The sequence below is a fragment of the Carlito syrichta genome, unplaced genomic scaffold, assembly GCF_000164805.1.
Source record: "Carlito syrichta isolate Samal-C Ts95f unplaced genomic scaffold, Tarsius_syrichta-2.0.1 Scaffold303183, whole genome shotgun sequence".
Taxonomy (NCBI): Eukaryota; Metazoa; Chordata; class Mammalia; order Primates; family Tarsiidae; genus Carlito; species Carlito syrichta.
In genome coordinates, this window is record NW_007247279.1 from 445,585 (window position 1) to 468,159 (window position 22,575).

At 46.4% G+C, this 22,575-nt stretch overlaps 1 protein-coding gene across 2 annotated transcripts in view; it reads left to right on the forward strand.

The window, feature by feature from the left end:
- The first annotated feature begins 1,472 nt into the window (after positions 1 to 1,472).
- The window catches only part of LIMS1 (LIM zinc finger domain containing 1), a 33,118-nt gene continuing 12,015 nt past the window's right edge, over positions 1,473 to 22,575 (forward strand). For both annotated transcript variants that reach the window (XM_021712323.1, XM_008058007.2), the window contains exons 1-3: positions 1,473 to 1,746; positions 7,360 to 7,519; positions 22,398 to 22,464. In XM_021712323.1, coding sequence (XP_021567998.1) covers positions 1,565 to 1,746; positions 7,360 to 7,519; positions 22,398 to 22,464 — 409 coding nt within the window. In that variant the 5' untranslated portion in view covers positions 1,473 to 1,564. The remainder of the gene's footprint in view (positions 1,747 to 7,359; positions 7,520 to 22,397; positions 22,465 to 22,575) is intronic.

The window sequence follows — 22,575 nt, forward strand, 5'->3', positions numbered from 1 at the left end:
CCTCCCCCCTTCCCTGCTTTGTCTCTGTTTAAATAGATAGGAAAAAATTTAAACCATGAGGTTGTTTCCTTCCTGTTTAAGAGCTGTGATTTCCTGGCTCCTAGGAATGGTGATTCCCTAGTTCTGCCTACCCTAGGCCTTGGGCCTGGGCAGGACCCATCGCCCTAGCCGCTGGTTCCTGAGCCACACTCTGAGCTCTTGAAGGTTCAAAGTGGGGGACTTGGACCGTTGTCTGCTGCTGGTCCCATTGTGTACCCACTCCCTCATCTCTTCTGGGTACCTTTTGGCTTCCCACTAATTTGGTTTAGCCATTTTCTCAGCTAGAGGTTAGCAGCACAGGCTTTACCTGGGTTTGGACCTTGACTCTACCACTTACTTCCTAGTTCTTCAATCTCTGTGCCTCAGTTTCCTAATTGGCAAATAGTACCTATCTCAAAGGGATGTGATGAGGATTAGGTGGCTTGATAGGGCTCACTTACTGACTCGTAGGGGTCATTTTTTAGAGTTACTGCCTGGGAGTCTCTGCTACATTTGCTTGTCTGTTGCTGATTTTATGGCTGTCCTCTATCTAGTGTGACCTGCTCTGTCTGTCGCCTTGTGCCTATTTTGTAGATTTCCTTTCACCAGCTGCCTTTGGTCTCTTCCTTTTGGTGGGACAGCTCACTGTGCTGAGAGGACTGGCCTGAGGTAGATTCTGAGTCCTTTTGTTTTCCCTGGGGCTGCATCGCCATTGTCCTTTAATTCCTGGAGAATTGTCCTTTTATTCCATTGCTGGCACGATGACAAGAGACAGGAGTGTGGTCTGAATGCAGCAGGAATGCCACAGCTCCAAACGGCATCCTTAGTCATGAGGAAGACCAAGAGACATTGGCTCCCCTGTTGTGAGCTTAGTTGGGGTCAAATAGGGGAATTGTAACTGAACGCCAGCCCTTTTCTTTTTCCACCGTGTTCGTGATCGAAGCCGTCATTCGGCTCTTGCTGTGTGCCAAGAGCAAAGATGTTAAGAAGCAAACATAGCTCTTAGCGTGGGGTGCACTGACGCCTGCGGGGAGGCAGCGTAGGGCATGGCCGGCAGCCCCACCCTGGAGCTGTGGGAGTCCAGGTCGGCAAAGGGATCACAGGCTGCTCAGAACGCCGGCCACATCACGCTCGGAGAGGCGTGTCAGGTGTTTCGCAGGCTCCGGAAAAGTTGAAAAGCACAGGGCTGGGGCTGAAGCCTGGTGTCAGGTGCCTAGGGCATGTGGGTGCTTCATTCCCTTGGAGCCTGCAAAGCAGTCCCGTCTTCCTCCAGTCGTGTTGATGGCCACAGTCCATCCGGAAGATGGCTCTGACAAAGACGGTGACACCACTTTGTGGAATGTTTCTAGCTCTCCCAGAAAGCCTCAGTAAATCCAGGCTGCCGACTGAGCTCTTAATGTGAAGTGGCAGCAGCGACCCTGGCAAGGCAGGGCTGACGTGCGTGGGAGCAGTGGGAGGGACCCTGGAGGGAGAGGGGCCTGGGCATTGTTGCTGCAGCTCTGTGCCGGCCACCGTCCTCCCCGTGCACAGAGCTCTCGGCGCCACGATGGCCCTCCCTGCCCGAGCACGCCCCTGCGTTATCCCAGAAGATGAAGAAGTCCCCCAGACAGCCCCTGACAGTGTCCCCGAGGCCAGTGGGAACGAAGACGAGAGGGCTGTGTCCAAACTGCAGCGCAGGCACAGTGATGTGAAAGTCTACAAGGAGTTTTGTGACTTTTATGCCAAGTTGTGAGTCTCGCCCCTTCCAGATCTCATGTCCTTGGGCTCTGAGTTCACTAGCCGTCTCCACCTGACTAACTTGTTTTTAAGCTCACTAGGCTCGGGGTGAGGATTTTCTGGGGTGGTCTGGGGTCTCTGAGGGTGGTCACAGGCAGCATGTTCCAGGGAGGCAGGCCAGTTGCCTGGCCTTGTCAGACTTCCCCTGGACAGCACGTAGATGTGAAGGGAGGTGCTCCTTCATGGTGAGCGTACAGTGCCTGTTCGCTGGGTCCCTGGATGCAGTGCCTTTTCGTCATGTGTCCATGGGCAAGGTTAGTTTTCAGGGTCAGAATTTACAGTAGAAATATATACTCTAAAACTTCCCAAATACAAGAGGCGGGTTGGGCAAAAAGGAGAAAAATTGAATTGCAGACTGTTGGTAAAGATTTTGGTTATGTTTAATAATTAGCAGTTTGAAGTAGGCTAACTGGTTTCTTAATCCTGTCTCCAAAGGGTTGAATGAATAAATAAGGATATTGTGTAACTACCAAGTCGTTGTATGTGTAAAACATGCTGTTAACTCTAAAGTTAGTCTAATTTACATAACTAAATGGATTTTAGCAACAGAATTTTTTTTTTTTAAGTTGGGGTCTCACTCTGTCTCCCAGGCTGTAGCGCAGTGGTACAGTCACAGCTCACTGTAGCTTTGACTGCCTGGGCTCAGGTGAGCCTTCCAACTCAGCCTCCGCAATAGCTAGGACTACAGGTGCCACCACTACACTCAGCTAATTTTTTTTATTTTCATTTTTTGTAGAGACAAAGTCTCACTATGTTGCCTAGGCTGGTCTCGAACCCCTGGGCACAAGCAATCCTCCCGCCTCCACCTCCCAAAGTGCTAGGATTACAGGCACGAACTGCTGTACCCAGCCTAGCAACCAGAATTTTTAAAAAGAGTGCAGAGCACCCTTCAGGCTAACTCCAGTAAGATTATTGACCTCATTCAAAGTTGTGAGCTTGTAGTTACTGCAACCCCCCCGATTTGTCAAGTAAAAGTTAAGGTGAATTTAACTGACCTTGTTCTATTTTCATAATCCATTCTGTGTGGTATTATAGCAAGTGTCATTTGTCTTCACAGCTCACAAAGAGCTCTATTTGAGAGTAGTTGGGGAATTATAATAGTACTGTAACCAGTATTTTAACTGCTTGGTGAACTCTCAAGGTGATCTTTGGATTTATACATTCTTTCATTTTAAGACCAAAATGTGTTTTACATACTATGGTAGGTGAGACCCTTGATTAATGGGAGGTGAGGTGATCTGAAGTTTGCTGTGAGGTTGATTTGTGGAAGTAGATCAAGTAAATCAACCATGATTGGCCCATTATGAAAGTTCTGTACTAAGGCTTTTTTTATTGTGTGTGTGTGTATATTTCTTGCCGTCAACACTTTTTAGTGAATATCTTTTTCTGGAAAATTATAACTAATCTAAAGGGAGCTATAACTGTCATTCACGACTTTAAAAAAGTAGCTTCTATCATATATAGTATTAAATATAAGGTCAACTGTAAAACAAAACAAATAAATAAAAAGCACAGTGCCAGAGGGTCAAAGACGAGAGGAAAAGGAAGCATGAATGGTGGGCGGTGGGGTGATCTCTTTCCTTTTCCCCCTGCTTGTTATTAGAATAAATACTTCTTGAAAAATACATATATTATTTCTAAGACTAGTTTATTTTTCCTCTGCGTAGGAAATAACTGTGCTTGTTACAATGTGTCTACTGATTTCCTAATTCTACCTGAGTATTTGAACTTGAATATAAACAGTCTGTAGTATAATGAGTATAAACAGGCCAGTGATAATCCAACATTTTGATCTGGATATCTCTTAACACTCAATTATTGAGGTTCCAAAAGAAATTTGTTTATCAATATTTACTGTGTGAGAAATTTAAACGGAAAAAATATAAATACGTATTTATTTAAAAATAACAAGATGGCCAGGCGTGGTGACTCAAGCTTGTAATCCTAGCACTTTGGGAGGCTGAGGTGAGAGGATTGCCTGAGCCCAGGGGTTTGAGACCTGCCTTGGCAACTTGGTGAGACCTCATCTCTACAATAAATCCAAAAATTAGCCGGGTGTGGTGGCACATGCCTGTAGTTCCAGGTACTTCGAAGGCTGAGGTGGAAGGATCTCCTGAGCCCAGCAGGTCCAGGCAGTGGTGGCTGTGAATGTGCCACTGCAGCTTGGGCAACAGAGTGAGACTCCAACTCAAAAAATAAATAAAGTAAAATAACAAGCCAATTACAGGTTAATAATTACAGTAAATGTCAATGTTTTATGGGGAAAAAAAGCCCTGTTTTCCAAAGTGGAAAAAGCTTAGAGGGAAAAATGGCATTGTGTTACATTCTGGGAAATCTTGTTAATGTCTGTCTTTTTTTGTTTTTTGTTCGCCTCTGCCTTCCAAAGTGCTGGGGTTACAGGTGTGAGCCACTGCACCCGGCTGATATCTGTCTTAATAAAAGACTTTCTTTTATCTGCTTCTGCATTCGACCTATCATAATATATTGTTTTAGATGAAATATATAAAGAAGCCAGGCTCAGTGGCTCAGCCTGTAATCCTGCGCCTTTGGGAGGCTGAGGTGAGTGAATTGCCTGAGCCTGCAGGTTCGAGACCCGCCTGGGCAACTTGGCGAGACCTCATCTCTACAATAAATCAAAAAAGTAGCGCATGCCTGTAATTCCAGTTACTTGGAAGGCTGAGGCAGAAGGATTGCCGGAGCCCAGCAGGTCGAGGCTGCGGTGGCCGGGAGTGGCCACTGCACTCCAGTCTGGGCGACAGAGTGAGACTCCAACTCAAAAAAGAAAAAGAAATATATAAAGAAATTGTGTCCTCCCACAAAGATGTAGTTAGAAAAGAGAGAATCTTTCAGATCCCTGAAAGGGTCATAGTGACCTCTACACTTTTAAAACCACTGATTTAGGTGATAATGTACCAGAAAGTTTCAGAATTTTCTTTTCCAACTTTTTTGGAGTTCCTGTAACATCATTAGGTTTGGTGGAGTTTTTGAGCATGTTTAGAATTAATAATAATGCTGTATGTTTGAGTAGCATTGTTTGGTTTCCAAAGTGGTTTGATGTGTTGTTTTCCTCAAAACAGTACTGAGAATTACCAGGCAGGTGTTGGGCTTACCACACTTCTCCATCAGGGGACACCTGTGGATTTGGTCAGGAGAAAGGAATAAGCACAAAAGTCTCTAGAACTTTGCTAAAACAGCCACTGATTTATGGTAAAGCTGGATGAAGGTGAGAATTTTACAGATTTTTCCCCCCAACTCACAATAATTTTGAAATGACAAGGTGGAGATTCATTTTAATATACCCAGGTTTGCCAAGCAGCGAGGCTGTCTCCCTCTCTCCTTTTTTCTTCTCCTTTCTTTCCTTTTTTTGGGGAGGGGAGGGGCAGTATTTTAACTCTGTATTCAAGCCTATTAAATAAAGTCGAGTTTTGATTGGCATGGGACGATGAACATGGTATTTCTGTGTGGAGTTACTTATGGCAAGGCTACAGAATAGGATGACTGTTTGTGACACATTGGCAGAGGAAGGCGAAGTGTACAGTTGTCTTCCATGGGGGTGGAGTGGAAGTTGAAACAAGGCAGGAGGGACCACTTCTGCTAAGGAAACAGCAAAACTTGGAAACTGGTGGGACAAGGCATAGTGATTCTGTCCTTCAAATGGAGACTCCAGCTGTCTCACAGGGTAGTTGTGGAGATTCAGGAGAGCATCGATGGTAGCTTCTTCGCGAGGTGGAATGCCGGAATCGCTGCGAGCTCAGCAACTGCGCCAGGGACCAAGTGTGCTTGCGCTCTGGGTGGCGTTTGAAAGTACAGTCGCCAAGTTGTGAAGGACGATCGGGTCAGTGGCTCCTCTGTGTAGGACATCGTCTCCATTTCCGGACTTTGAGACACAAAATGGGGTTTCATGTTAAGTCTTCATCCAATTATGTGCCTGTCAAAGAGAGCCGTGTTGCTTTTCTTCTTCCAAACCACACAATGATTAGAGAGAACTTGGGGTCATGGATCGAATGCCTTCTTGTTTTAAGGTGCAGTGCAGTTACTGCTGAGGGAATGTCCCACATTCCCGGGCCAGCAGTGGGCACTTGATGGCCTGATTTCACTTCCCTGACCTGTAGAACGCAGCGGTGTCCCTGCCGTGTCTTCAAGTGTCTGAAACTCGTTTTGTCGTCAGTTTTGATTGACTGTGTGATTTCCAAGTAGGGACCTGCATCCCAGTCCTTCTGTCAGCTAGCTGACTTTATGACCTGGGCCCATCATGCCGCCTCTGTGAACCTGTCTTGCCTTCAGTGAAGTGATCTTGATCATGTAAAACTGTACTTTTTTGTTTGTTGTTTTTTTTTCTGAGTTGGGAGTCTCACTGTGCCACCTAGGCTGGAGGGCCGTGGCATGCTCCTGGCCACCCCGGCCTTGACCTGCTGGGCTCAGGCGGTCCTTCTGCCTCAGCCTTCCAAGTAGCTGGAACTACAGGCACACACCACCATGCCCGGCTAATTTTTTGGTTTTTATTGCAGAGATGAGGTCTTGCCAAGGCTGGTCTCGAACCCTTGGGGGCTCAGACAGTCCTCTCACCGCAGCCTCCCAAAGTGATGGGATTATAAGCGTGAGCCACCACGCCTGGTCAAAACTCTGTTATTTTTATTATTTTATTATTTCATTATTTTTTATTTATTTATTTATTTATTTATTTTTTCTTTTGAGTTGGAGTCTCTCTGTCACCCAGACTGGAGTGCAGTGGCCGCTCCCGGCCACCGCAGCCTCGACCTGCGGGGCTCCGGCGATCCTTCCGCCTCAGCCTTCCGAGTAGCTGGAATTACAGACACGCGCTACCACGCCCAGCTAATTTTTTGATTTATTGTAGAGATGAGGTCTCGCTGCCCAGGCGGGTCTCGAACCCGCGGGCTCAGGCAATCCACTCACCTCAGCTTCCCAAAGCGCGGGATGACAGGCTGAGCCACCGAGCCCAGCTAACTCTGTTACTTTTAAGACACATTGTATGGTCTTGGTATATGGCATTCATTCGTCTTAATGTGCTCATTAATAGGACTGGAGCATCATGGCTGGTTTTAAGACTTACTTAAGCAGTTGCTCTCAACAGGATTTAACCAAAGGGATAACCTGTGTGTGGTCTGTGACTTGGCACTCAGTTGACACGCAGTGCAGATTCTGTTCTCAAAGAGAAGTACATTGGCCTTGAGATGTTGACTTGTGGATATTTTAATTAAGCTACTTGTCAAGCTGTGAGCCGAAGTTCCTTGAGGGCAAGCCATGCCTCTCCTCTTTGTCCCAAGTGCCTACTCATGGTAGGCACCCACTCATTCTACACTTAGCAAGAAGAACGCCAGAAATGTGAAAGAAACAGAATCAAAGCAGGAGACCCTTACGGAACCTAAGGCACCAGGGCAGAGATTGGACTGTCCAAGTTAGTGTACTTAAGGGGCCAGCAGGAAATTGAGCTTGTCGACAAAAGACGACTTTCGAGATCAAGAACTCCGCCGCTCTTCGTATGGTTTGGGCTGAAGTCTGAGAGGAGGTCGATAGTCTGTGACCGCTGTCCTTTGTGTGTTGCAGCAACATGGCCAATGCCCTCGCCAGCGCCACTTGTGAGCGCTGCAAGGGGGGCTTTGCGCCTGCCGAGAAGATTGTGAACAGTAACGGAGAGCTGTACCATGAGCAGTGTTTCGTGTGCGCCCAGTGCTTCCAGCAGTTCCCGGAAGGACTCTTCTATGAGGTGAGTGGAGCTGGCGGAGTCAGGAGCCGCCATTCCCCGCCCCTCGTCCCCTCTTTTCGGAGGCCTCCCTCCTCCGTCACTCGATTGTGTTATCAGAGATTACACGAAGTGCCAGGTACGTGCCCAGTATTTGGTGGCTGTCAGGTCAGCAGAGGCATAGATGGAACATGTGGGCAGCTGAGGTGGGATGCCCTCACAGACCCCACCATTTGGGTCGTTCAACTCAGGACAGGACTTGCAGTGCCTTGTGACTCGGCCTTTCAGACCCAAGCAGTTCAGCTTCACGTGCAAACATCCTTCCAGAATCTTCAGCAGCAGGCTTTCTGGCTTCCCCACGCAGGTCCCTGCTTGCTTGCCCTGTGCATGCCTGGCCGATCCCTGCGTCTGTGTCCTTCCTTCTTCTCAGGAGACCACTGGACATCCTCTCGGAAGGCGAGTGTGTGGTGGTGTCACTCACTCCACAACGTCTATCCATGAGGAGGAGCTTCCATGCTTGTGCTTCCTAGAGAACGGGCATTCTGGGAAGCCATGCTGTCGATGTGCAGCTCCCTAGAGAACGGGCATTCTGGGAAGCCATGCTGTCGATGTGCAGCTCTTCTGGGTGTCTGTGTGCTTTTCCACGTGCTTGTTTTTCTTGATCCTCAGGCTACCTCGTGCATACCTCCTTTGTGGTCTATTCAGTATTTTTACCATTACCGGAACTGATTTTTCACAGTAAACATGTATTTTGGGGGATGGTCTTGGGAAGCTAACCCAAGGTGTAAATGAGAGTGAGAGTAGGGGGCGGGGTGAGTGGTTAATTAGGTAATTCCCTTTTAACACCTATTCTTACATACTTTGTGTGTGTGTGTGTGTGTGTGTATGTATGCATCTCCATATGATAGTATATGCAGGCATAGTTGTTTTATTGCCAGAGGTGCCTGCTCTCTGATTTCTTCTTCTGTGTAGCAGATTTTTAATTTCTCTGTTTTACAAGCCATGCCTGAGGAAGGAAAGGGAGTGTACAAAGGTTGTTAGCAGTCAGTGGGTTGCCATTCTGGCAGTATTTTCCTATAGCAACAATCCTCACTGGGTGAGGTACCCAGGCCGGCTGCAGAAAAGCTGTTTACCCCATCTTGAGTGCATGAAACGCAGAACTAGCACGTATGCAGTCATGTAATTCTGGGAGGCAACTTTAAGAGCTCTGCCGAGGGAATGCTATTTTATTCATTAGTACACGTCTTTGAGCTCCAGCTGTGTCCCAGAAATCTGAATTCCCTATGGCAAAAGCCTTGTAGTGGGAGAGGGACCTTTTCTCTTTCCTTCTGGTTCTTCCTTCCTCCTTTTCTGGGCCGTGGGAATCTCTTCTTTGTCAAGGATGGTAGCTTTGGGGATGGGAGGGGCAAGTGGCCATCATGGATGGGACAGGCGCGGGAGAGGCCAGTGTCCAGCGGCAGCAGAGCAGAGGGTGGGGCAGGAGCTCCTGGGGAGTGATGGCGGCACCAGGCTGGAGACCCCCTGCTGAAGCTGTCAGTGGGTGGCGCTCAGTCAGGAGGAGGAAGAGGAAAGCCCTGGGGGCTGAGGCACCTGGAGGAGAAGGAGCATGTGCTGGTGAGGGTGGTGGGCCGTGACTCAGTCCGGGCAGAGGGACCTGAGAACCCGCGTTGGCAGAGTGGTGACGAAAGGCTCCCAGATTCCTACCTCAGCTGCGGGGAGGCCTGCCAGGACCACGGCCAGGAAAGACCGAGACACACTCAAGGGAGTCCTAGCACTCTGGCTCCGGTGGGAGTGTTCATCTTCATGTCCCCCCCTCCTTCTTTTCCTCCTGTTGTCCAGAGAGGATGAGATGCCTTTGACAGCACAGCAGTTTCCACATGAGCGAGATGAGAGCCTGGCTGATCTTGAGTATCTGATCCAGTATTTTCTCCTTTACATACCCATTTTCAATGTGAGTGTTTTTATTGAAACGGTGACTATGGCAAAGGGCTCGGGAGCAAGTCCAAAGGACATTCTCTGCGTTCCCCTGGCCTGCTGTTGCTTTTGAGAACCCCTGGGCCCAGCCCTGGCCCTCCTTTCTCCCCGTTGTCCTCTGCCTACCCTTTCGGAGTGAATCCTGTTGTTGAGCCCCACTTCATTAACCAGCGGGACCGCTTCCTGAGCTCTGGTTCTGGCCCCTCTTGGACCTGGCCCGCCAGCTGCAGGCCTGGTGCTGAGTCAGAGGGAAGGCCTGGGAACATCCTTGAGCCGAGCTGAGCACAGCATGACTCACTCTCGTCCTGCTGCCCGCCCTTGTGCGGGCTGTAAATAGCCTCCCTGGTGTTCTTCCAGAGGGTGCTGTGAGTCCCCAGAGCCAGACTGTCAGCAGGCTCTTGCCCAGCTTAAGCACTCTCGGGGTCCTGCGAAAGATCGCTGTTGTGGCCACAGTGCTTACCATTTAACCCTCTTTTCCAAGCCAGGAAACCTGTAAACCTGCATGTGGACAACAAGAGCTTCCTTTTAGATCGAGCGATGTTAGAGAAGAAGCTATCCAAGTCTTCTGGCAAATGATCTGCATTTTCAGTGATGTCCAGCAGTAAATTGTTTTCTAAAAAAGAAGGCTCGAAAACTTGCCGGGTCTGCCTTTCGTTTGAGACAAAGGTCCAATCTCTACCTTTTTTTTACTCTGTAAGATGATGAAGACTTACACGTGGGTTCCGTGGACTCCCCTCCTCTTGAATGTGCGATTTGCTTTTTCCATGGAACTTACTGATAACTGGGATGAGTTAGTCAAGACATTCTTCCCCCTGGCCACAGAGGCAAGTCTCGAGTGGAACCGTGGCCTCCTACCCACTCACGAGGACATATGTCTGGAGACACAAGTGCAGGCGTTTCTGGTTCAGCTGCAGTGCCTCTTAGGAGTGACATAAGAGCAACCTAGGCTGGGTGCGGAGTCTCACACTTGTAATCCTAGCACTTTTGGGAGGCCAGGACAGGAGGGTCGCTTGAAGTTAGGAGTTCAAGGCCACTCTGGGTGACAGAGCGACCCCTGTCTTTACAGAAAGTAGAAAAATTAGCTGGGCATGGTGGTGCCCACCTGTGATCCTAGCTACCTGTACTCCCACTGAGGCGGGAGGATCACTTGAGCCCAGGAGTCTGGGGCTGTGGTAGTGAGCTATGATCACGCACTGCATGCCAGCCTGGGTGACAGAGGAAAGCCCTGTCTCAAAAAAAAAGATGGCATTGTTGTCCTCATTGGTTCCTTACCCAAGATAAACTTGAGTCCCACTATACTAGGGTTTAAAAGTGTACCTCAAGTTTGCCATTCAGATGGCAAACCATACCCACTGAAGAATGTGAGGAAAATTGATTGATTCCTGTGCTGTGCAGCTTCTACCATCAGCAGAGACTAGTTTACCCAAGATGTTTCTTGTTATACGACATTACTAGTTGTGTTTTCGTCTATATTGTTTTATCAGAGAAGATAAAGTTCACACAGCACTCTGTTTTTACCTCTAGTATGGAGAGCATTGACCACGTTTTATTATAGCTGTTTATTTGTATGCTTGTCTTCCCGTCCAACTTTGCATACCTCTGGTGCAAGGACTGTTCACATTAATTTGGTATCTCTAGTACTTGTTACAATAGTTGATGTCTAGTAGGTGCTTAATAAATAGAATACTATGAGGCTGGGTGTGGTGGCTCACACCTATCATCTCGGCACTTTGGGAGGCCAAGGTAGGAGGATCACTTGAGCCCAAGAATTCAAGATCATAGCAAAATCTCTACAAAAATAGATCAAAACTTAGATGGGTGTAGCAGCATGTGCTTGTAGTCCCAGCTACTTGGGAATCTGAGGTGGAAGGATTATCTGAGCCTGGGAAGTTGAGGCTACGATTGAGCCGTGTGAGGCTGGAAGTTGAGTCGTGATCCTGCCACCGCACTCTGTCCTGGGTGGCAGAATGAGACCCTGACTCAAAAAAAAAAAAAAAAACCTAACAAAAAAACACAGTAATATGTATGCAGTGCTTGGGTGGTATAGGCTTAGACTGCAAGATAAAATGCTAATGTGCTTAACTGGGAACTAAGCCAGACATTCTCCAGCTTAAACACTTGCAGGCTCTACCTCAACATCTTGGTACTGTTTACTCAGTTCCTTCTGTGTATCACGTGAACCGTGTCTTAGCTTTTCATGCCTCCATGCAGTGGAGGTGAGTGGAAGAAACGCAGCGTTTAGGTGCAAACAGTTCTCCCCAGTTGTGGGGAGAACCCCAAGCAGAACTTGAGCTGTGATGTGTTTTGATTTGTTGGTGCCGGCCAGTGTGGCTTTCTTGAATGAACTTAGTTTTTATTCTGAAATATTTAAAACCTACAGAAAAGTTAAGAGGATATTACAATGAACGTCACTTATCCTGCACATCTCATACATATGCACCACAACCATTTTTTGGCCACGAGATTTGAAGGTAAGTTTCAGACTTAACAACAGTGAAGTTGATTGTAATTTTCTGCAACTTTGGTGCTTGCTTTGAATACTTGTGAGGATGCTTCATGATTTGACTCTTATTTGTGTGTGGGAAGGATTGGAGGAGTCATAGTTAAGAGATTATTTGGGGGAATACTGGCATTGAGTGACATGTTATATCAAGCTGGGATTTTAGGCCAGGCATGGTGGCTCATGCCTGTAATCCTAGCACTTTGGGAGGCCAAGGTCGGAGGATTGCTCGAACCCAGGAGTTTGAGACCAACCTAGGCAACATAGCAAGACCTCGTCTACACCAAAATTAAAAAAAAATTAGATACATATGGTGTTGTACACCTGTAGTCTCGGCTACTTGGGAGACTGAATGGGAGGATCACCTGAGCTCAGGAAGTTGAGGCTGCGATGAGCCATGATTGTGCCACTGCACTCTAGCCTGGGTAACAGAGTGAGATTCCAACTTAAAAAAAAAACAAGCAAAAAGTTGGGATATTAACAGAATAGCTTTTGGTAATTGTAGTATCATTTCTTGAATTAACCTCCCCCCACCCCTTTTGTTTAAATGGTTCAACTTTAAACTCTGTTTCCAAGAGTATACCTTAAAAGGAAAAGAAAGAGAGCTTAATCTGCCTCTCTGAGTACAGATTGGACTTGATAACTCACTCCTGAGAGGAAAGGTGAAGTAGCAACTTGGCAGTGGCGAAGCCTGGCAGACACCACCTTCACCAAGTGTCCAAGGCTGGCACCACTGTAGTAAATCCTGTCAATACCAGACATTCTGCTGTGATGCAGCAGAAAGAGCACATGATTGCCTCTGTGGTGTTCTGACCCAGAACCTGTGACCTGAGCCTCAGCGCAGCAGACCCACAATGAGGAGCGCTACATGGAGTACGTGACTAACACCCTCTAAAAGTGTCAGGGTCCTACAAGACAAGGAAAGAGACTGGAGGGACACAGGAGACGACTGGTGTGGCTTCAGTGAGATTTTGCGAATGACATTTGTTCATCCGTGTGTTGGTCATCCACCTCACAGATACTTGTAATATTAATTAGGCAGTTGCAGCGACAGTTGCAACAGTTGTAGGGCAGACACAGACTTCACACACTTACCCTGCAGTGGCTTAGACTGGAATTGCTGAGATCCAATCACTGAACATTAAATATAAAACCTCACAGTATTATGCACTGGCTGGTAGGCAGATTTTTTTTCCTCCTAGAATCTACTAAAAACTAGAGTAGATGTTTCAAATGCTTTAGCACAGTGCCCGGCACGTGGCAAGAGCTTAATAAATGGAAGATAATGATTTTCAAGAAACAGGCTAGGCACAGTGGCTCATGTCTGTGATTCCAGCACTTTGGGAGGCGAAGGCGAGAGGATTGCCTGAGCCCAGGGTTCGAGACCTGCCTGGCAACTTGGTGAGACCTCGTCTCTACAGTAAATAAAAAAGTTAGCAGGGCGTGGTGGCACAAGCCTATAGTTGCAGCTACTTGAAAGTCTGAACCCAGCAAGTCGAGGCCACGGTGGCTATGAGCGTGCCACTGAACTGCACTCCAGTCTGCACTCCAGTGGACTCTGACTCAAGAAAAAAAAATTTTTTTTCCCCCAAGAAACATTCATGATGTGGCTTTGCAGACTGTTAGTACCTGTGTCTGCCTTGGCTCCTGGCTTAGTGCCTTGTCCTAGAGGATACTCTGAACATTTGCGGCCTGAAAGAAACTGTCCAGCGCTGTGTGACCTAGGATGTCTCAGGAAGCATGGATCCTCATTCAGGGCTTTTCAGAACCTCCATACTGCTGTCAGACTTGCACAGTAGAGTGGATTCACTTTATTGTCACAGTATAAGACTGACACCACTGCTGCCCTGCCAGTAGGACTGTCCCTCCTCCCTCTGTGTTCAGATGAGCAGTTCTGCAGTGAAGGGGGCAGCACACACGGGCAGAGAAGCCAGGATTAGCTTCATGGTGCTGTGTTATCTTTCAGCCATGATCTCTAAGTTCTCTTTGAAACCACAAAATCAGTATTTTGGGAAGTCAAAGATATTTAAGAATTCTAGACCATGTTCTATATTGCTGCGTCCAGGAGAGGCGGTAGATGCGAGAGGAAGTACAGTCTTGGGTTCGAATGGCAGCTCCTCTGGGGTCAGCGCAAATTACATGACCTTTCTGAATGTCGGTGTTATCCACCAAGGGCATTATCACGCCTCCCTCATAAGGAGCATGCAGAAAGTTAGCTCCACGCCGTCCTCCACTTCCTGCAGGTAAGTAGTGTTACACTAAACCAGAGATCCTAAGTCTTTGCACTGGTCAAGTTTGGGCTGGATGGTTCTTTGTTGTGGGGGGCTGTAGGATTTTTAGTAGCACCCTCGTCTCTACCCACTAAATGCCGGTAGCAGCTCTCCAGTTGTGACAACTAAAATGTCTGCATACATTACCAAATTGTCCCCTGATGGAAAAATCACTCTCAAGTGGGAACCACTGCACTGCACAGTGAGGCCATTCCTTCCTAGAGGCCGTCGATTCAGAAACATCCTTCCTGAGACTGCCAGGGCAATACCCTACACAAAACAAAACCTTTCCTGTAGTCCTGTGTCTGAGAATTGGACTGCAGTAAGAGTGAGTTCTTGCGTGATCTATGTCATTAGAAAGCATTTTTAGAAAGACTAACTCAGGAAAGACCCTAAAGAAAGCATACTTTTTCTTGTTTAAAACAGTATGGGGAAGAGAAGTGTGCTATCCCTGAGTAGATAGTTCATCCTTCAACTGTTTGTAATGAAAGGAATGTCCTCATGGAGCAGAAAGCGAGATCTGTTTTACATATAGCAATTCACACTCGCTCCCCAACAAGTTCCCTTTCTTCTATTCAGGTATTGTTACTTCTGCATTTAATTTACTTCTGCACTTAATTGCTTTTAAATACTAATCATTACAAAAATTATTTCTCTTAGTATTAAATCTATATCAGAAGGGCATTGATCAGGGTAATAAGAAAAACTTTGTGGGGCAACCCCTTTGGCTTCCCTCCTACTGTGGGAGATTTTCTGTTCTCTCAATAAATCCTGCTTTCTAAAAAAAAAAAACAACCTTGTGAACATATGAAGACAGCAACAGTGGTATTGCTCTGCTCTTCCTCCTCTGCCAGAGCCCTTCCCAGTTTCCAGGAGTCTTAGAGATGGGACTCCATGCCCTGGCGCTCCCATACCTTGCCAGGAGTGTGGTACTCTGCGTACCAACTAGTACTACGTGGTTGCTCATGTTAGGAGACTTAACCCTGTTGGGAGCCTGGCACTCCACAAGGTGTTTCGTGGGCTGTCGTTCCTCTTTCATATGAATCTCACATTAGCCCTACATGGTAGGTATCATTATCCCCCCTTTACGTATGACGGGAGATGAGGTTCAGAGACCATGCCCAAGGTCAGGTGGTGGATAAGGAGCAGTCAGGATTTCCTCTCCAGTCTGTGTCCGCATACACTGAGATGCCCTGTCTTTCCCTCAAGTTGTTTATTAGAGTCACTGTTTCGCAATTCCAATGGATATGCCCTCTTGCTGCTTCAGTAAATAAATATTCAACAAATATGTACTGAATCAGTATTCATGGAAGGCCTGCAATATAATGCATGCTCTATAGACCACATTATGTTCTGGTTTCAGGAGTGTGTACGGTTTTCAAAGTGACTTGGCCGGGCACAGTGGCTCATGCCTGTAATCCTAGCACTTTGGGAGGTCAAGGCAGGAAGGTTTTCTGCAAAGTGATCTGAGTAGAACTTGACAACAACTTTCATGGTTCTTTTCATCATTTTCAGACCAGAAAAAGTTATGATTGTATAAATGCATGAGTTATATATGAATGTTTATTTACTTTTTTGAGTTGGGGTCTTGCTCTGTCACCCAGGCTGGAGTGCAGTGGCACAGTCTTAACTCACTGCAGCCTCGACCTCCTGGACTCGGGCCGTCTTTCCTCCTCAGCCTCCCAAATAGCTGGGACTATAGGTGTGTGCCACCATACACAGCTAATTTTTTTATTTTGTTTTTTTTAGAGATGAGGTCTTGCTATGTTGCCTAGGCTGGTCTTGAACTCCTGGGCTCAAGCAGGTCTGCCTCTGCCTCTCAAAGTACTGGGATTATAGGCAGGGGCCGCTGCACCTGGCCTGTATCTTTATATTTGTTATTATGTCCTGTCGGAGTCTAACTCCACAGGATTTAGGAACCCAGGAAGGATGTGTGGATAAGGCGAGAAACAAGTTGGACCAGAGTTTTGTTTTGCACTCTGGTGCTGAAGCACAGCAGGGTTGATTTATTTATATCATAATTTTTGGCAAGCAGATATCAGTAAATTAACAGTAAAAAATGATTAACAACTAATAGTAAGTTTATGACGTGATTGTGGTTAAGATTTTTACGTATAATGTGTTTAGTAATGTCTATATTTTTAGTATTTCTTAGAAAAAGAGCTAGCTGTTTTATCAGAGTTTTTTTGTTTTAACTATTCTGGGAACAGTTAACGAGACACAGCGTAGGACTAGTTAGTGTTACAGATGATTTTTTTTTTGACTTTGTGTCATGTTGTTTCTGTTAATAGTTTTTTTTAAATCTAGTTAAGACATATTGTTTTTTGTAAGTTATATAAAAACTCCTATTAAAACTATTATTTATCATGGATATGTGAACAGCCTCCTTTTTCCAAAACATAACTAAACAAACTATTCCTATAAAGTCTGCACAAAACAATACAATGGAAACATAGTGGTGGCCATGACTTTTTAAAGTCATGCAGAATTTTTGTCAAGACTTTTTGTGGGGCCTTGCCACTTGCACAGAATTTCCCCGGGGCCCTACCTCCCAGAGAGTTGTTTTTGCTCTGTTTCCATGTTGGCTCTGAGATTGTCATGGCCCCCGCCGATGTCCACAGGGAAATCTGTTTCTGTCAGTGCTGGTCTCCATACATTATCAGTATATGCAGTCATACTTCATTGCACATGAAGAAATATCTTTAAAATGACAAGGTCAAGCTGGGCTCGGTGGCTCAGCCTGTAGTCTCACGCCTTTGGGAGGCTGAGGTGAGTGGATTGCCTGAGCCCGCGGGTTCGAGGCCCGCCTGGGCAGCGAGACCTCATCTCTACAATAAATAAAAAAATCAGCCGGGCGTGGTAGCGCATGCCTGTTATTCCGGCTACTCAGAAGGCTGAGGCGGAAGGATCGCCAGAGCCCAGCAGGTCGAGGCTGCGGTGGCTGGAAGCGACCACTGCACTCCAGTCTGGGCGACAGAGTGAGGCTCCAACTCAAAAAAAAAAAAGACAAGGTCCAAGGTCAATGGTGGCTTGAGAAAACAGATTGGATGCCATTTCCAGGGGAAATATCTACTCAACCCAGAGGCCCTAACACCAAATGGTACTAATTCCTAAAGCAAACTTTGTGACATCCAGCAATAACTCCAGTGAAAGGAGTGTCTTAATTTTTCTTGTAAGAAAATCCTTTTGGAGTGAAATAGAGCCACAGTTACAGTGTGATTTAAGCCCAGAAGCATTGCACTGAGATGGACTGAGCCAAGGACGAGGAACCTGGTGGCTGCCAACTCGCCCTGATGCAGTACCTGGTCAGGGCTGCATTCTTTGTTGGAGCTTCAGATTTCTCTCTCTCTCTCAGTCTGAATTTCACAAATGTGGTTTTTTCCCCTTGTCTGTGACGCAAGATGCATTATCAGGAAAGACCCATTTATGGTGAGTGATGTAGTGGAAAGATGGTTCACAAAAGGGTTTCCTCACTCGTGTCCTCTAGTGCTGTGTGCAGATCGCAGTAATTCCCTACATGCAGACCTTCAAGTCGCAACTGTGAGATGTGAAAACGTTCATTTGCTTGTCCGTCACGTAAGTTACTTCACATGTCTGGTGTGCATCCTCTACGAGTGGCTGTGCCTTTGTGTACTTTACTGTGTAATACTGTATAGCGCACACTAGTACAATATCTTTTATTCTAAGCCCAGGATGTGCAGAAGCAAGTGCAAAAGCAGCAGTGATATAGCTATATAGGCACTGTATAGCTGATTGTGTGAGTTGGGTACCTAACTTTGTTGGGTTTACGGACAAATTGGACTTAACAGAGGCGCACTTGGAACAGAACTCATTCATTTGCAGAGGACTTACCATATCCGGGAAGGCCAAAACTGAGAGAAAAGACGCTTTCCAACCAGCTCATCTGCTGACCCACTCACTTCAGGACATTTATGACCAACCCAGTATAAGTCACCACATGCAGTTTTTCAGCTTTGTGCTTAACTTGAAATCAGCTGAGTTTCCCATTTTGAGCTTATGTCAAAGCAGCAGAATTATTATTTTTTCTCCTAAAGGGAATGTTCACAGAACTCCAAAGCTTAGGACTGGCGAGAGTTCATCCTCCCCCACACTGAACAGCCCATTTCTGCAGGTGATGGGACCTCAGGGTTTGAGGGCGTTTTGTTTTAACATGACCAATTTGGACCTATTATGCAGCTCCTGGGCTACACACACGTAGAGCAGACAGTTGTGTTACTGTGTGATGGTAATGAGTGTGTGTGTACCTAAGCATAGCTCAACATAGAAAAGGGGCAGTAAGACTCTGGCCTCCTGGTCTTTAGGGCCACCGTGACGTGTGTTGTCCGTGGCTAACTTGGTGCGTGACTGTCGGTGGTGGACGCAGAGATGTGGGGAGTAGTCGCGACAGCTCTCCCTGTAGGTCTTGGCCCTTTTCATCCCCTGGTGGCAAAGAATCCCTACGGGGGAGTGTTGAGCAGAGCCCTGAGCGTGGCGGGCGGGCGAGCCATAGAGCCGTAGGAACATGCTGCTTTTCCTCTGCTCTGACACGGCCGGCCACACAGGAGACCTGCCGTGAGCAACGTTGGGGTCCTCCACCTGCCGAGCAGACTCAGGCTGAGGGTCTCCCAACGCAGGGGCAGCACCATCCGCCTGGAGCCTGTGTCAGACCCTGGTTGAGGGCTCAGCCCCATGGCTGCCCCCACCTTCTGATGGCAATCGCCAGCCCCAGGTGTCGCCCCTTGCTTCTGAGCAGCTGGGGATCCCGCAGCCCCTTCTGTGGGCTTAATTATTTGAGGTTCAATTAACATTCTGGAGCGGCTCACAGAACGCAGGGAAATACCTCTATTTACCGGTTTATTGTAAAGGGTGTTCCAAAGGCTACAGATAGGGCACGGTATGGGGGAGGGGCAGGCAGCCTCTATGTGGTGGGAGCCTTCAAGGTTCCTCTCTTCTCCCTCTTTGGGACATACAGTGTAATGTTGTTGACCATAGCCACCTTATGTGCAGTAGAATTGGGGTCCCCAACCCTCGGGCCACAGGCTGGTACCACTCTGTGGCCTATTAGGAACCGGGCTGCACAGCAGGAAGTGAGTGAAGCTTCATCTGTATCTACGGTCGTTTGCATTGCCACCTGAGCTCCGCCTCCTGTCAGGTCGGTGGCAGCATTAGATTCTCCTAGGAGCGGGCACCCTGTGGTGAACTGTGCATGCCAGGATCTAGGGGGCAAGCTCCTGATGAGAATCGAATGCCTGATGGTCTGAGGTGGAGCTGAGGTGGTGATGCCAGTGCTGGGGAGCGGCTACACATGCAGATGAACATTGGCAGTGAGGTTTGACTGCACAGAGACCATAGTAAACCAGTTGCTTGCAGACTCATGTCAAAACCCTACGGTGGGTGGCCAGCACTTCAGTTGTACGACTGCATCTGGTGGCCGACTTCAAGTCAGAACCTGCCACTTGTTTTAGGCCATGTGCGGCCCACCCATTTTATTTGCCATTTCTGTCCATGCCTCTTTTTTTATGGTGAGTTGTTTAATTACTTTAGTATATCTTACCATGTAATAGTGACAAAAATAAAGTGCACAGTAAGTGTCGTGTACTTGAATCATCCCCAAACCATCCTCCCCGTTGACCCCTCCCCCCATCTGAAACTGTCTCCCCTGAAACTGGCCCCTGATGCCAGAAAGGTTGGGGACCACTGCAGTTGAACTCCCAAACTTGTTCCTCCTCTCTAACTTTGTACCCATTGACCAGCCTCTCCCTGCCCACCCTCCCTAGCCTCTGGTGTCTACTGTTTTACTCTCTGTCTCTATGAGATCAACTTCTTTAGATTCCACATGCGATTAAGAACATGTGATATTTGTCTTTTTCTCCCTGGCTTGTTTTATTCAATGTGGTATTCTCCTGGTTCATCTATTACTGGCAGTGACAGGATTTCATTCTTTTTATGATCAAGTAGTATTCCGTTACGTATACGCAGCACATTTTCTTTATTCATTCATCCACTGAGGAACACTTAGGTTAATTTCATATCTTGACTATTGTGAGTAGTGCTGCCCCAAACATGGGAATGCAGATATCTCTTCGGCAAACCAATTTTATTTTCTTGGCAATGAGTCTGCTGGATCATATGGTAGTTCTCTAAAAGCTAAACATTATATATCTATATATAGATTTTCCTTACATTCATTAGGAATATATCTTCATAAACAACTTTTGGTTACATATTACAATGTATTATGACAAAGTATTGAGTGATATATTGATTTATCATCTTCAGTTAATAAACTTTAAAAAATAGATATATTAAGCTGGGTGCTGTGGCATGTACTTGTAATCCCAGCTAATAAGGAGGATCTCTTGAGTCCAGGAGTTCTGAGACTGGGCAGCATGGCAAGACCTTGTCCTTGAAAAAGAAAAAAAATAGATACATTAAGTCCGTGAGCTTGTTCATTTGGACTTTAAAATGAATTAAGACTCTTTCTAGCAGAAGATAAATCTGCTTTGAGTTGTTTGACAGTGAGAGCTGACTCTGCCAATTAGGCTGTGGTGGCTTGTTCAATAAATTGAATGTATTAAATCTGTAGCTGTAGTCGAAGAAATGGGTTGACAACTGATACATCATGAAAAGTAAATTTTCATAATTAAACAGCACGTGACTTTTGGCATATGAATTGTTAGAAGCCCAAAGAGTCAAAGGGAGACATTACTATAACAATTCCCATGTCTCAGGTGAGAAAAGTTTCTTAGCATTCACAGCCTTAAAAAAAAAAAAAGAAGGTAGCCTCCAGAATAGAAAACATACATAGAATTAGTGCTGAACCCTGACTCTTCTAGTGGTGAGTCATATGTCTCCCTGGGCACATGAGATATTTGTGGCTGGAACAGGCAGACCTACTCATCTTACTAAGACATCCTTTTCAAATAAACAATACTTTTTAAAAAGGTTTAACATTTGTAACGTATTGGTGTATTAATTACTGTAATGATATTACAGAAGAAAGTGAATGCTACCCTTAACATCTTCTGGATTCAGAGAGTCAAGGTGATTTTTAAATTTCATTTTATGTATACATTTTAACTGCAGAGAAGTATGGCAGGGTGATCAGGTAAAGGTTTAAGTATAAAAATAAAACTTGGATAAAGTTGGAGGAAATGAAATGAAAACAGTTCAAGAATAGAAACAAAGGATGTAAAATTTCCACTGTTAAAAAATATTTTGGTCATTTAAAAATGTTAATATTAAAATGTACTAGAATATATATTTACCCTTTGTAAATATTTAAACTTACAGTGAAAATTTTTAGACATTGACCTAAAAAATATGGGAGGGGTTTGTACACATGTGCATATTTTCTGGGGAGAGGGATGATCCAGAGCTTTCATCAGATTTTTTTTTTTTTTTCCGAGTGGTGTCTCACTCTGCTGCCCAGGCTGGAGTACAATGGCACGCTCACAGCCACCGCAGCAGCCTGGACCCGCTCAGGTGATCCTTCTGCCTCAGCCTCTCAGCCTTCCAGGTAGCTGGAACTACAGGCTTGTGCCACCATGCCTGGCTAATTTTTTGATTTATTGTAAAGACGAGGTCTCACCAAGTTGCCCAGGCTGGTGTCGAGCCTGTGAGCTCAGACAATCCTCTCACCTCGGCCTCCCAAAGTGCTGAGATTATAGGTGTGACCCACCGTGCCTGGCCTCATTGGATTCTTAAAGGTGGAAGATAAGACCAGCCTGGGCAACAAAATAAGACCTTGTCTCTACAAAAAATCAAGAAATTAGCAGGGCGTGGTGGCATACACCTCTAGTCTTGGCTACCCAGGAGGCTGAGGTGGAAGGATCCCCTGAGCCAGGAGGTGGAGGCTCAGCAAGCTGTGATCACACCCCTCGCTGCACTCCGCCTGGGTGATGGGGCGAGACCCTGTCTCTGCCAGCCAGGGCACTGGACTTTGGAGGCGGAATATTCATCCTAGGCTTCACTCGGTCAGCTTGTCTTGCCTATACCAACACACAGGCGTGTGGGAGTACAAAAGTTTATCTGCTTTTAAAAGTTCGAGTTCAGCTGTAACATCCAGGATAGAACTCGTAGTTCAGAATCGTCTCTCCTGTATCTCCATTGAATACTTCTCTTCCTCATTGTAAGTTGACGGTCCCTTCTCTTTCAGTTTGAAGGAAGAAAGTATTGTGAACATGACTTCCAGATGCTCTTTGCTCCTTGCTGTCACCAGTGTGGTAAGTTTCACTGCTGGAAGTAAAACAAAAAGCATGTTTCTAAATTCCTTCATTCACTTGAAGTGTCCCTGGTAAAAAGGCTTTTGTAGCTCATTATAAGTAACTGTTAGA